The sequence below is a fragment of the Rhinopithecus bieti genome, unplaced genomic scaffold (genome assembly GCF_001698545.2).
Source record: "Rhinopithecus bieti isolate Rb0 unplaced genomic scaffold, ASM169854v2 scaffold_23869, whole genome shotgun sequence".
Lineage (NCBI taxonomy): Eukaryota > Metazoa > Chordata > Mammalia > Primates > Cercopithecidae > Rhinopithecus > Rhinopithecus bieti.
Window position 1 is genome coordinate 644,614 of NW_016810959.1, and position 13,207 is coordinate 657,820.

At 56.0% G+C, this 13,207-nt stretch overlaps 1 protein-coding gene across 1 annotated transcript in view; it reads left to right on the plus strand.

Moving 5' to 3' along the window:
• Nucleotides 1–473: 473 nt before the first annotated feature.
• GRID1 (glutamate ionotropic receptor delta type subunit 1) overlaps nucleotides 474–13,207 on the plus strand; it is a 570,596-nt gene continuing 557,862 nt past the window's right edge. The window contains exons 1-2 of the mRNA XM_017893244.1: nucleotides 474–862; nucleotides 3,047–3,202. Coding sequence (XP_017748733.1) covers nucleotides 784–862; nucleotides 3,047–3,202 — 235 coding nt within the window. The 5' untranslated portion in view covers nucleotides 474–783. The remainder of the gene's footprint in view (nucleotides 863–3,046; nucleotides 3,203–13,207) is intronic.

The window sequence follows — 13,207 nt, forward strand, 5'->3', positions numbered from 1 at the left end:
GGTCTGTTTCGGCCGGGGACATGACCCGAGACCCGCGGCTGCTGAGATCGCCAGGGCGCTTCGGGAGCCCCTCGAGGGCAGTTAGCGGCCGGCCCTCCTCCGTTCTCCCGCCCCTGGTGAACCGGAGAAGGAGCCCCGGGCCGCCACGGCTCGGCGCGCCGCAGCCCAGGCCGGTCCCCGCTGCCGTGCCGGTCTCCGAGCGTCCCCCGGGCCGGGAACGTGGAGCACCCAGCGCCCCCTCCGAGCTGCGAGCGGGCGAGCGCCGCGCGGCGAGGCTGAGGCTCCGCAGTCACTGGTAGGAGAGAGTGCGAGGGGAGGGAGGCGGGCAGGAGGTGGGGGAGCTGACCCAGGGGGAGGGGGAGGGAGGGGGCGTCCTCCGCAGTTACGACTCCTCACCGGGGCTCAGACACACAGCCAGCCCAGAGCCGCCCACGCCCAGCACCGGCCGCCGCCACCACCGCCTCAGCCTCCCCCGAGCCGCTCTAAGACCGCGGAAGCGCCGCTGCCACCGCACGGGCCGCCCCGCCAGCGCCGCCTGGGCTCAAGCTGCAGCGCCGCCGCAGCCGCCACCGAGCGGGAGCGGGAGCCGACCAGCGCTGGGCTGGCTGGCTGGGCTGTCGGGCGGGCGCAGGCGCAGGGCGCGGGCGCGCGGGGAAGACGCACGGGCGGGCTCGGCTCTCCCGGGGAGCGGCCCGGGACTGCACCGGGACCAGCGCCTCCCCGCTTCGCGCTGCCCTCGGCCTCGCCCCGGGCCCAGGCGGATGAGCCGCGCGCCCGGGGGACATGGAAGCGCTGACGCTGTGGCTTCTCCCCTGGATATGCCAGTGCGTGTCGGTGCGGGCCGACTCCATCATCCACATCGGTGAGCGTGGCTGGCTGCCCGGCTGAGGATGGGCGGGGGCCCCAACGGGGAAGGGGGTGCGCGGCGTCCAAACTTGGCGGTTCCCCGGGCCGAGGGGCTCGGCGGGCGGTGCTCCCCCGAAGGGCCGCGCCGCGCCGCCCGGCGGAGGAGCTGTGCACGGGCCGCGCCGCGCTCCGGCTGGCTGCTAGCCGCTCTCCGGGGCTCCGATCTCCGCGCGGGGCCCCGCGGCCTCTGCCGACACTTAGGGCCGAGGCTTCGGAGAACAGCGGGATGGACGCGCGTGGAGACCCGCGCCCTTAGAGGGGCGGTCGGCGGGTCAGGAGGTCCTTTCCGCGCAGCTCAGAGCAGCGGGGGGCAGGGGAAGGCACGGCGGGGGGCTCGCCAAGTTGGCAGGGCAAGATCAAATAGACCGGACCGGAACCGTGTGTGAATGTGTGTGGTGCGTGTTGTCAGCGTGTGTCGCTGTGTGCGCCTGGCACGGTGTCCCTGTTACTGCGAGAGGGCGTTGGGGTGTGTGGGGCCATCTGAGCGTGTGTTGGTGCGTGCACGACTGTCTGTCAGCCTGTTAGAGTGGACACAGTGTCTGCCTGCTTCTCCGGTGTGTCTGTGTAGCCCTCGGTGTATGTGTGGGTGCGTGTGTATCTGGTTGTGGCGACTGCAGCCCCATCCTGGACAGTCCCAGAGTTCTGCGTGGTCCAAGTCTTGGGGGCCCAGACAGTCTGGGTGGTGGGAGCCGAGGGAAGAAGCGTGGGCAGCGCGGGGTAGGGGGATGCTGAGCGGGAAGAGATGGATAGAGAGAGAGAACCGGGAAAGAAGATGAGAGAGCAGAGGAGGAGGGGGCGCGCCGAGGGGCAGTGGGTGGGAGTTGGGAGCAACACGGGAGGAATCTCGGGAAGTTGGGCCGAGTTGGGGGGCTGACAGCGGTCGCTTTGGGGGAGTCCCTCCGCAGTCGTCTTTCCGGAAGTTGGGAAAGACCAGCGATCACAGGGAAACTGGGGGTTGGGAGGTGTTGAAGTCGAGGAGAACGGGACAGGCGGGGCCGGGGCGTGGAGTGGGGTGGTGAGTACTAGGCCTGGGCTCAGAGAACTACGGTTCCCCTGCAGGGGCCCGTGACCAAACCTGCTTCCCGCCCTGGAGGGGTGCGGGTCTCGCGGTCAGCGTTGCGGCTCGGACTCCGGGTGTAGTGAGGAATCGGGGCCTCCCTCCTCCTACCCAGCCCCCAGCTTGAGGGATCACTGGGCCTAGCTCCGGGACCTCAGGGACCCTCGGGGCTTGATGAGGTGGGGTGTGGGTGGCTGACTCCAGAGCTGCCCAGGTTGCAGGACTAGGCTCGAGCTGGTCGGACGCATCTCGGCTGGAAGCGCAGGGTCCATGGAAGCTGTGCTAGGCGCACAAAGCGCCAGCCGGAGGGCGCCCTGGAGGAGCTGTCCGCGGTTCTAGAAAACCCTTCAAGAACAGGTCCTTCTGGGACCCCCAGCCCCGCTAGATCTGAACTTGGAGGCGCCTAGGACACAGTCCCCTTCCCCCACTCCCCTCGACAGACATACAGGAAATGGAAGTGGGGAAGGATGGAGAGTAGGAGGCTGAGCTCAGGGCGCCAGGCCGGGCAGCGTCACAGCCATTCAAGCTGCAGGTCATCGGAGGCCCCTGCCTAAGGAAGACCCCTCTGCGCAGGAAAGCCAACTGTAGGCCTGCTTCGCTCAGCTCCACTCAGGAGGGAATGTGCATGGCAGAAAGGAGTCATCATTCTGTCCTGGGATTTGGGTGGGGGACACCACTCTCCCGGGGAACTTCCTGGCTCCTGGGATGGGATTAATGGAAGGCATTTGGGCACTGACTGGGGCCACCCCAGCTTGGCTTAGTCCCTTGTGTGGGGCATGGCTAGGACATGTGGTGCCTTGGTTGTGAGACACGTGTGTGACCTGGTGGCAGCATGTGGGATATGCATGTGTAACTCATGTCAACTGTGTGCACGTGTGCGCCGAGGGCTGCTGGGGGGAGGGGAGCATATTCCTGTGCGGGTGGAGATAGGAGAGCCTTATTCTACCCTGCCAAGCTGAAATACCAGCTCAGACTTCCCACCACCTGGCAATCATCGGTCTGCGAGTGCCTTGACCCTCGGGCCAAGGGAAGCGGGGAGAGGGTTCTTGTCCAGGTCCAGTCTTGATCCCCCCTCTCCTCCAGGTGCCATCTTCGAGGAGAACGCAGCCAAGGACGACAGGGTGTTCCAGTTGGCGGTATCCGACCTGAGCCTCAACGATGACATCCTGCAGAGCGAGAAGATCACCTACTCCATCAAGGTCATCGAGGCCAACAACCCGTTCCAGGCTGTGCAGGAAGGTGAGTGACCGCTGTGCCCAGGCCCACTGGGACACGGTCTGTGAGGCGTCGCAGCAGTGGGCACCGGCGGGGTTGGGACGAACTGGGCCGCGCGAGTCCCCCTCTGCTCCTGGGCAGCCGCGGTGCTACACGCGGTGGCGCGCCTTCCCTGGCCCACCTAGGCAGCGGCGCCAGGACTGCTCAGCGCTGCGGGCCGGCAATGAGAGCCGGGCTTCTTGCGGGTTGCGCGCCGCCTTTCGGGCTGTGTGGGTGCGGGTGTGCGCCCAGCGCTGGCTGCGCAGGCGTGCGTGGCTCAGGGCCGTCTTTGTTTCTCGGTGTTTGGGGGTGGGCGTGTCTGCGTGCCGGGTACCTGTGTCGGGCGCACCTCCCCTGATCTCGGTGGGCCGGTGTCTTCCTCACTTCGAGGTGAGGAGTGCCCAGCGGCTGGAGCCCGCCCTGTCTCCTTCTCCTGGGCATAACCTGGTAGGTGCGGTGTTTCGCGCCCCACGGCCCCCAGAGCCTCAGCCCGGCGCTTCTCTGCCGCGCTCCTCCACCAGGTTTGGAGGAGCGGGTTTCTCTATCGCTGTCCGCGCCGCGGGCGGAGGCGCCGCCGCCTGGGCCGGAGGTGGGCGCTGTTCGCCCAGGAAAGGAGCAGAGCTGGGCCAGTCCGGCTGCGGGGAAATCCTAGCCTGCGCCGGGGCCGTCCTTGTCCACGGCCATTGCCTCCAGTCCGGCCCGCGGCAGGCGCCACAGGTGCGCGGCGAGGGCGTTCGTGACAGCAACTCCCTCTGCTTTCCCTCCTCTCTCCTAGTCCCTCCCTTTCAACCTGACTTTCAGCTCCGGAACCCCGGTTCTGTCTCCAAGCCTCCAGCTTCTTGGTTAAGGCCTAAGGCTCCACCTCTGACACTTACCCAGCTTAAGTCCGTTCTCCTTCCCTCTGCCTTGCTCACCACAACCATGGGGACTCTGAGGCCAGTGCCCCTCAGTGCTGAGGATAGAAGGGCACAGTTAGTGGTGCAGGATGCAGGGATTCCTTGCTGGAGGAACTGGTAGGGCAGTGTAGAGAAGGCAGTGGGTGTAGTGAGAGGTGGGCTGGCTAAGAGCTCTGGGCCGGTGCTTTCTCCTCAAGCCCCTTGAGCCCAGAGTCCTCTTGCTGCTATGGTACACATGGGCTGCTAGTCTCCCTGGTGCCTGCAAGGACAGGATACCTCGATGATGGCTCTGGTCTGGGTCTGGGGTGTCAGAGCTGGTGTTGGGGAGGTCGTTGTGCTAGAAGGAGGAATTCTGGGGGTCTTCTATTCTTGGGTGCAGCAGAGGAAGGAAAGGGACCAGCTCTGGGGGCAGGGACCGGGGACTAGTTCTGGGGACTGAAGGTCCAAGGATTTCTTGAGGTGGTTTTACAAACCGGGAGTCCCAAGTGTTTTCTTTGGGCAGGGGGTGTGAGGCTAATACTGCTTATTATGGGAGCTGCTGCTTCCAGCTGTGACAGATGTCCATTGTCAGATATCTGTTGAGGTACAGGAAAGAGGAATTCCTGCCCTTCTTTGGTGTCTAGTGCCCCACCAGCAGTCTCTGTCTCCAGACGCCCCCTGTTCTGGACTTCTTTTCGGTGTGCCCTTACCACAGCTCGTTGCAGGTTCTTGGGGTGGGCTCCAGCCAGAGGAGGGCAGGGCCTTCTTAGTGGAAGGAACCCTAACTGGGGTGGGGACCTGGGGTGACAAGCTACAACTTCCACATTGCCTCCTGTTCCCTTGACACTGGCTCCACACACCCCATCTCTGTCGACATTCATTCTTTGTGCTTGGGAGCCGAAGCCACAGTTTGGAAGCACATATTTCCTGGACCCAGGAGCTCCCAGTGTGGTGGAGACCCTGCCTGTGTTCTATGTCTGGTGACACACCTCTGTTGACTCCCCTCTGCGGTGTTGAGTATCCAAGCGCATTCATTTTGCCCTTGAATAATGCCTGTTCACTCCTCTCAGCAGTTCCCCAGGGACTAAACATGGTGCTCTTGCACAAGGTTGCCACCTCATGCAGGTAACACACAAGGATGAACCGGGCAGCTGGTTCCTGTGGCACCTGGAGTACAGGGCCTGAAGAGGTCATCTCCATTAAAAGGAGAAGCTGTCACACAGCTTTAACAGATTTTGTGGTTGGGAGTGAAAATCCTACTGTTGTAGACGTGCTGATTTATTTTTTTAAGAGGAACCCCAAATCTGGACCTTAATGTAAAATTTGATTTAAAGCTGTCATCAACTAATAAAACAATGTAAACAACACAGCACAAGCCACACAAAACAGAGCTATGGGCGATTCAACCTGTAAGCTCCTCAAAGCAACTTTGTCCTGGGGACAAATGTTCCACCCAGGGGCCTTTTCTGGGTCTCGGTTTCTCTGTTTGTATAACTGGAAAAATGTCTCAGGCTCCAAGGATGGCAGGGTGACACGGTCTCTGTGGGGTGTGAGAGTGAGTGTTTCTGCATGTCTGGAAGTAGGGAGTTAGATTCTGGTGGTTGACAGTTGTCGAAGGAGAGAGACACTGGCCAGGTATTGTTGCTGGGCTGCCTACTGCCCAGAGAGTTTGTGCTGGTGAAAGCTGGCATTTACTTTCATTTTATGAGTCTGGTGGACTGAAACCCATTGTTATCCTGTGACCTTGCATAGCCCTTGGATGCCTACAAGGGATGGGAGGAGCCAGCCCTGGAAGGCCTCTGGGAGGGGCAGAGCAGTGCTCATCAGCCTCCTTTTCCCTTGCCTGGGGCTCTGCTGCAGGTACTCAGCTCTCGATGTCCTTCCTTGGCTGTACTCTGTGGGGTGCTTTTCCGTCACCCGGCTTGATCCCTGCTTGATGAATGGCTTATCTCTCACTGCTGGGCCTGGACATTCATTGCAGCAGGACATGGGTTGTCGATACAGGTTGAGTAGGAAAGAAAAAGACTTTGAGTAGGGGAGTGGTCAGGGATGGAGAGCAAAGGCAGATAGGGGCTCCATCTCCATCATTGACTGGACAAGCCCACAGTGACCTCTCAGTAGAGTGGTGCTGTAGCTGTTTTGGTCTGAGAGGCAGTGCCATGCAGCGATAACAGCTTGGTGGAGCCTAAAGAGTTTCAGTTCCCATCTTGCTTGTCTTCACTTGCCGTGTGACCCTGGAGCCCTGCTCTGAGCTTCTGTTTCCAGATCTGTTCAAAGGGAATAATCATAGGATTTGCCTCATGGGATTGTGAGGATTAAATGAGATGAGACGTGTGTAAATCATCTGCATAAGGCCTGAGGTGGGTGTTCTGTAAACAGTAATTCCCTTTCCATTCCTTGACCCAACTGTGAATCCATCTCAGCTTCTCTTGAGGCTGTTGATATTTTCAGCTACACCATTTTTTTAAGCTAGTGAATTCCTTGAGAGAGGACCCAAACTGACCTTTTCATTTTTAGCTCTTACTTTTTTCCCCTGATTATAAAAGAAAATGCATTGCGGCAATGAGCATGTATTAATACAAATATATAAAAAAGAAAAAGGGCAATGTGTGCTTATTATGTAAAATGTGGAAGGTACAGGAAAGCATCAAGAAGCAGAACAAAATTGCTCTGAATAGCACTAGTGTTGTTTCCTTCTAGTCTTTCCCCCGCCACTGTATTTTATAAATTTTGAGAGCTCCCATTCTGTTCAGTTTTATATCCTGTTTTTTCTCCCCATTTAGCATCATTGGCCTTTTCTGAAATCACTGTGAACTATTTGTAAACATTACTTTTAGTAACTGCATACATTTCTCAATGTTCAAAACTTTTTTTTTTTTTAAAAGGAACTATTTATGCTGAGATATGCAGAATTAAATATTCCTGAACAAAACAAGAAACTTGGTCTGGATATGTTGGTCCTAAGATTTATACTTAACAATTTCTTCAGGCTGACTTTTAACAAGCTCCTAACAAGCACTGCCTTTTAGGACATTTGGTCAATTTATGGAAAAGAATGGATCACACAATAAAATATCCATTTGATAAGGATTGAAAGTTAGCAAATAACACAGAAAGGACATTTAAATCTCTAAAATATTACATCTTAGATTTAGCTGGCAAAGTCCATATTAACAAATAGTGTGAAAATTTGTCTTCTAGATACTAAAAGAGATCCTAATTTGTTAAATAAAAAAAATTTCAGATTGTCGTAAAGTGCCTGCTCAAGTAGGAGGTTATATAAATGCATATAATTTATATAAAAGAACCGGCTGAGCACGAGTCTTCTCATTTCCCAGCATTACTTTTTACTGTGAGTAAAAGATGTGAGTTATTGGATATGCTGTAGATATACCTGTCGCAGCGTGGAGGGATAACAGTTTAGGGAAGAGGCAGAAAAAAGGAATGCATACAAGTGAGGCAATATTCCTTTTAGTTATCAAAAGCACAAAAGGGTTCTAGGAAGACATAAAAATTACCAAGAATAGCTTGTGGTTCACAGAATGAAACAATGAAATAAAATAAAAATGAAACACAGAGAGCTTGTTGGTGCCCATCTGGAGGCCTTGCTCAGTTTATATCCGTTACCTCCTCCTTGCTCAGTTTATATCCGTTACCTCCTAAGTGGTCACCCTGCCCCTCACTGGCCACACTGGTATCTAGACATTCTGCTAGCTCTGATGGCTTCTGGCATCTTCCTTGGCTTCCATTCAGAATTATAGAGAATTGTAGGTCCCATCGAGGCCATGCCCTTGCAGTCCTGCAGGCAGCCTCACTAGACACTATCAGAGGCTGTCTGAGTGTGATGTCCGTGTCTTCCTAAAGATGCCGTAGACCCCTTATTCCCATCCTCTCAGCTGTGTTAGTTTTCTTGTGGTGCTGAAACAAATTTTACCCCAAATTTAGTTGGTTAGATCAACACACATTTATTCTTTTGCAGTTCTGCAGGTCAGAAGCCTAACATGGGTCTTGCTGGGCTAAAATCTGGGTCCTTCTGGAGGCTGGAGGAGATAATTGTTTCCTGGCCTTCTCTAGCTTCCGAAGGCTGCTGGGTTCCTCAGCCCCTGGCCCTTTCCTCCATTTTCAAGGCCAGCAATGGCGGGTCAAGGCCTTCTCACATCCTCTCATGCTGACCTGGCTTCTGTCATCACGTCTCCTTCTCTGGCTCTTCTTCCCCCCTTTTCCACTTGGCTCCCTCTTTCAAAGACCTTTGTGGTTATATTGGGCCCACCTGGATGATCCCAGATAATCTCCTTATTTTTATTATTATTATTTTTTGAGACAGAGTGAGTCTTGCTTCTGTCGCCCAGGGCTGGAGTGGGCAGTGGTTGTGATCATCTCAGTTTCACTGCAAGCTCCGCCTCCCGGGTTCACACCTACCTCTTACTCTCCCCTGCCTCAAGCCTCCCAAGTAAGCCTGGGGACTACAAGGTTGCCTGCCACCACGGCCCTTGGCTTAATTTTCTGTAATTTTTTTAGTAGAGACGGGGTTTCACGTGTTAGCAGGATGGTCTAAAATTCTGACCCTCGTGAAATCCCCGCCTCAAGCCCCCAAAATGCTGGGATTACAGGCGTGAGCCACCGCATCCAGCCCTCCCTATTTTAAGGATAGCTGGTTTGCAAGCTTAATGCTGTTGGCAACCTGTGCCATGTAGCCTAGTATATTCACAGATACGGGGATTAGGATGTAGACATCTTTATGGGCCATTATTCTGCTACCATGTTGGCACACCTGTCTTTGCCCAATGTAGCCAATGTGCACTGTCCACCTCCACTTTCCTTCCACCCTGATAATCTTTTGCATGCTTGACTGCACTCTTGGTTACTGGGGGGCATCCTCTTGTCTTCGCTGGGCTTGCTACAGTCACTTGGGATAGATGGCTATGTTTCCTTTCCATTTCTACAAAGCTCACTCTGGAAGCATCGCACTGTAAGCCTGTGGGGCCTCCACAGACTTACCTGTGTTCTCCAATGACATGCCAGCTTCTTTTCCTGGGCTTGGCTGCTGCTTGTGCATAAGGAAGTTCCTGGAGGAAACTGCCGTTTGAATAGTCAGACTGTAAGTTGGTGCTGCCACTTGGACCCAGGGCTTCTTTTCTGCCTGGGCAGGTTGTTCTTCAGAACCTCACCATCTATGCCCATGCCTACCTACAGCCCAAGGGAGGGCCCTCGTTGAAGTCAATCTTGCTTTGCTGCCCGAGGTCCCACAGAGAGCTGTTGTTCCTGGACCCCTCAAAGGCTACTGCCAGTGATAACAGCTGTGGATGAGGCTGCAGGCATTGATAGTCTGGAGTTAGGCATTGGGTCCCCTCTCCGGATTTCCCACAAACCTGTGCTGAACTCACGGTGTCAGGGTGCTGAACTCATAGGCATCATTCTCCTTCATTCTGGAGTCACTCCTGTGCAGGTGCACACACATGCATGTGCAACACACACACACATGCATGCATATACTCTGGCACACACACATCCACATGTACTCAAGAGCACACACACATGCACACATGCATGGGGACACACACACTTTCTCATTTTATAGACTACACTCCGGCACCACCCACTTCTTCAAATTTTGGGTTCAAGAGGTTCCCTTCATTCCTTATTGCCATGGCTCGGCTCTCTAGATTGGGAGGTTGGACTTAACTGGCATTGAGCAGATGGATACCTCATGCCAGGTGTGTGGGAGAGTCCACAGATCATACTGCCTCTGAGCTGCTGCTGTTCCTAGTCCTGGGCTGGCCTGTGATAGCCCCTTTCTCTGGGGTGCTCCCCTCTCTGACAGGCATTGGGCCCAGGAAGGCAGCTGGGTCTGTGTCCAACATCTCAGCTAGGCTGTCTGAGCCATTCCTCCCAGCCGGTAAACAGTCAGTTTCCTGGCCAATGGCCACAGTTGAGAAAGAAGAACCCAGAGTTCCCCCTTCTGGACCTGAGGTGTGGGCAGGGTGGCCTGGAAGGGATGAGATGGCCCCTTCTGTTTCTAGGTCTAGGACATGAGTACTTTGACAGTTTTCCTACTGGGGCCATTTCTCCAGGTTTCTCTTGGGGGCCAGCTAAGGCTGTCCCTCAGCACTCATAGTCACCTCTTGTAATGGCAGACAGACTCTCTTTCCCAATTCTTGTAGCTGCCAGGTTGAAATCCTCTAGCTTTGTCCTCACAGCAGCTGTCTTCCCTCTTCACTGAGCCTTCTACTGCCCAGGAAATGCTGTCGCCTAACAACTCAGAGCATCCCATCTGCCCTGCCTCTTCCCAGATCATTTCTAACCCATTCCATCCCTGGATGTGATTCTTTTTACACTTGGTTACCCATGGCCGTGCCTGTGGGTCTCCACCCTTTGGTTTTGCTCTGTTTCCCATTATATGAGTCAGGGGAGATTAAGTTATGCTACAGTAACAAACAATCCAAAAGTCCCAGCAGCTTGCATGACACGGTATTTCCTGCTCTTGCTGTGTGTCTGTTGCTGGTCAGTGGGGAGCTTGACCTGTCATGGTCACTTCACTTGGTTGTTGCCAGTTGCTGTGCCAGAGGGAAAGAGAGCTCTGAGGGGCTCAGCCTGGATGTGCCCACATCACTTCTGCTTATGACTCATTGGCCACAACCAGCCACATGGCCGCAGCCAGTCACAAGGGATCCAGGAAGCACAGCCCTACTATGTGCCTGGAAGCAGAGAGAACTGGAAACAACTGGTGAGCAACAGAAATGCCTATTTCCCATTCATGTCGAAACAGCCTTCCTATTTCCTTGGCGATTCATTAAAACAATAGCAGCAAACAAAAAGCAAAAACAATTTTAGGTATTGGATGCTGAGTTGGGTGGAATCCGTGGCTCCCGTCGATTCCCCATTGTGTACTCAGCGACTTGTCCCTCCTCTGCAGACCTCTGGGCAGCCCTTCCTTGTGCTGGGAAGTCAGGAAGCCAGGGTCCCCAGCCCGGGCTGGGGTTGCACCTCTGCTTTTCTCCATGTCTGCCAATCTTGTGCTCTGTAAATTAGCACCTGGACAATCCCAGTTCTCAGGAGCGTTGAGCTAGTCATGAGGTGAAGATTGGGTTCTCGGCCCAGCCACCGACAGGACCAGCACCCATGACCTCCCCCTGTCCCCGCAGCTGGACTTGGCAAGTCTGCACTTTCCATGGCTTCAGCCCTGTGGCCCTGTCCCTGATATAGACTCCCACGCCTTGCTCCTGCTGCCCCGCGAAGCAACAGGCTTCTCCTCCTAATGGCAGTGGGCTGGGGCAGAGACCACATATCTGCCATTGCTGGCCTGTGACAGCCCCTTTCTCTGGGGTGCTGCCCTCTCTGACAGGCATTGGGCCCAGGAAGGCAGATGGGTCTGTGTCCAACATCTCAGCTAGACTCTCTGAGCCCTTCCTCCCAGCCCGTAAACAGCCAGTTTCCTGGCGGATGGCCACGGTTGAAGAAAGGAGAACCCAGAGTTCCCCTTTCTGGGCCTGAGGTACGGGCAGGGTGGTCCGGAGGGGATGAGATGGCCCCTTCTGTTTCTAGGTCCAAGCTGTGGGCAGCGTAGGTTACCAGTGGGTGAGGTAGAGGGTGTTAGCTGGGGGCCTAGGGTGGTCCTGAGCCCAGGCTGCCCTTCCTCCTCCACCCAGGTGTGGGACATGTGGCCCTAATGGCCCCATCTTTCCAGTTTTCCCTCACACTCGTCCCTCGACAGACCCTAGGTGAGGCAGCTGTGCTCTGCGACTGCATCTCCACCTGACCTGCCCCGGTTCCCCACTGTGCTCAGCCTGGCCCTTCCCCATGCCTCCGCCGGAGCATCCGTGTAGTGTCCAGGAGCTGAGGGGGTGGGAGTGTAGTGGCTGTCCCTCACACAGACTGGGGCTCCCACCCCTGCTGTGCTTTCTGACTCTGGGTGGGCAACCTTGGTTTCCATGACTGTAAAATGGAACAGAGGACAGCTGAGAGGATCAGTTGAGGAAATGCACTAAAATAGCCCAGCCCAGGGTGAGCACAGGGCAGTGACTGGGTGAAGAGGTGGAGGTGGCTGTGATCTTACTAGCTTGAGTGGTCTATGGTGGAGACTTGTCCTCCTCTCACTTCCTGCCCTGGGCTGGGCAGTGTGAGCAGGTTCCCTTGGCCCACTTAGGGTGGTGGAGATGTGCAGCTTGGAGTTGAGCCCCAGCCATTCTGGGTGCCTCAGGAGAGCAGGGAAGGAGGTTAGTGTTGACAACATGGCTCATATGGAGGCTGCTCAGAGCCGTCCATGTGGGCTGGGACTCTGGGAACCTGTGGACTGTCATGGCATGGTATTTCCATCTTGCTGTGGCCTTGTCTGCTCTGAGTGCATGAAGTGGCCAGAATCCCACTGGCCTGCCCCCTGCCTCCGTAGGACCTGGCCATAGGGCAGGCCTACCTTGCTCTGTTTGGTGGAAAGGGGTCAGGCAGGTATGGGTTCAGTTCCCAAATCTGACTGATTAGCTGTGTGTTCTCGAACAGATCACTTTCCCTCTCTGACCCTCAGTCTCAACCTCTGCGAAATGGGGCTGCCTTGGGTTTGTGGTGGTGGATCTAGAGAGGATGGCAGGAGGGAGGCTGTGGTGAGCGACAGTCCACCATGGTGCCCGAGAGAGGGGTGCTTAGTGCCTTGGGGCTCATTCTTGCATTGAGGGCATGGGTGCTGGCACATAGTATGTTCAGGAGGCATTCGTTCTTGTTGTGTCCTGGCCACAATGTTTTCCATCCTCCTAGGATCCTGCCAAGGTACACGACACCTCTTGGTCTCTGGGTCCTGTCTGGGTGCTAGCAAACCCCAGGTCAGGGCTGAGACACAGGCCTTGCTGCCTGGAGCTCTGGGCCCAGCCCATCCATGGCAGTTTATAGTGCCCCTGTAAACTGGGTCCTGGCCTGGCCTGGAAGGCTGTCTCCTTGCTCTCTGTCCCCCATGGCACTCCTCCTGCTCAGTCCAGGGTGGAGACTTGAGGTACTACTGTGGCTCTGTTCCTGGCCTGGGGTCGTGGGCCTTCTTCTGCCTTTTCATCTGAGTGCCCAGAGGTGTGGTGAGCAGTGGAGTGGCCCCGCTCTGGCCTCTGGTCTGGGCTCTGGGCTCAGAGCTCTGAGA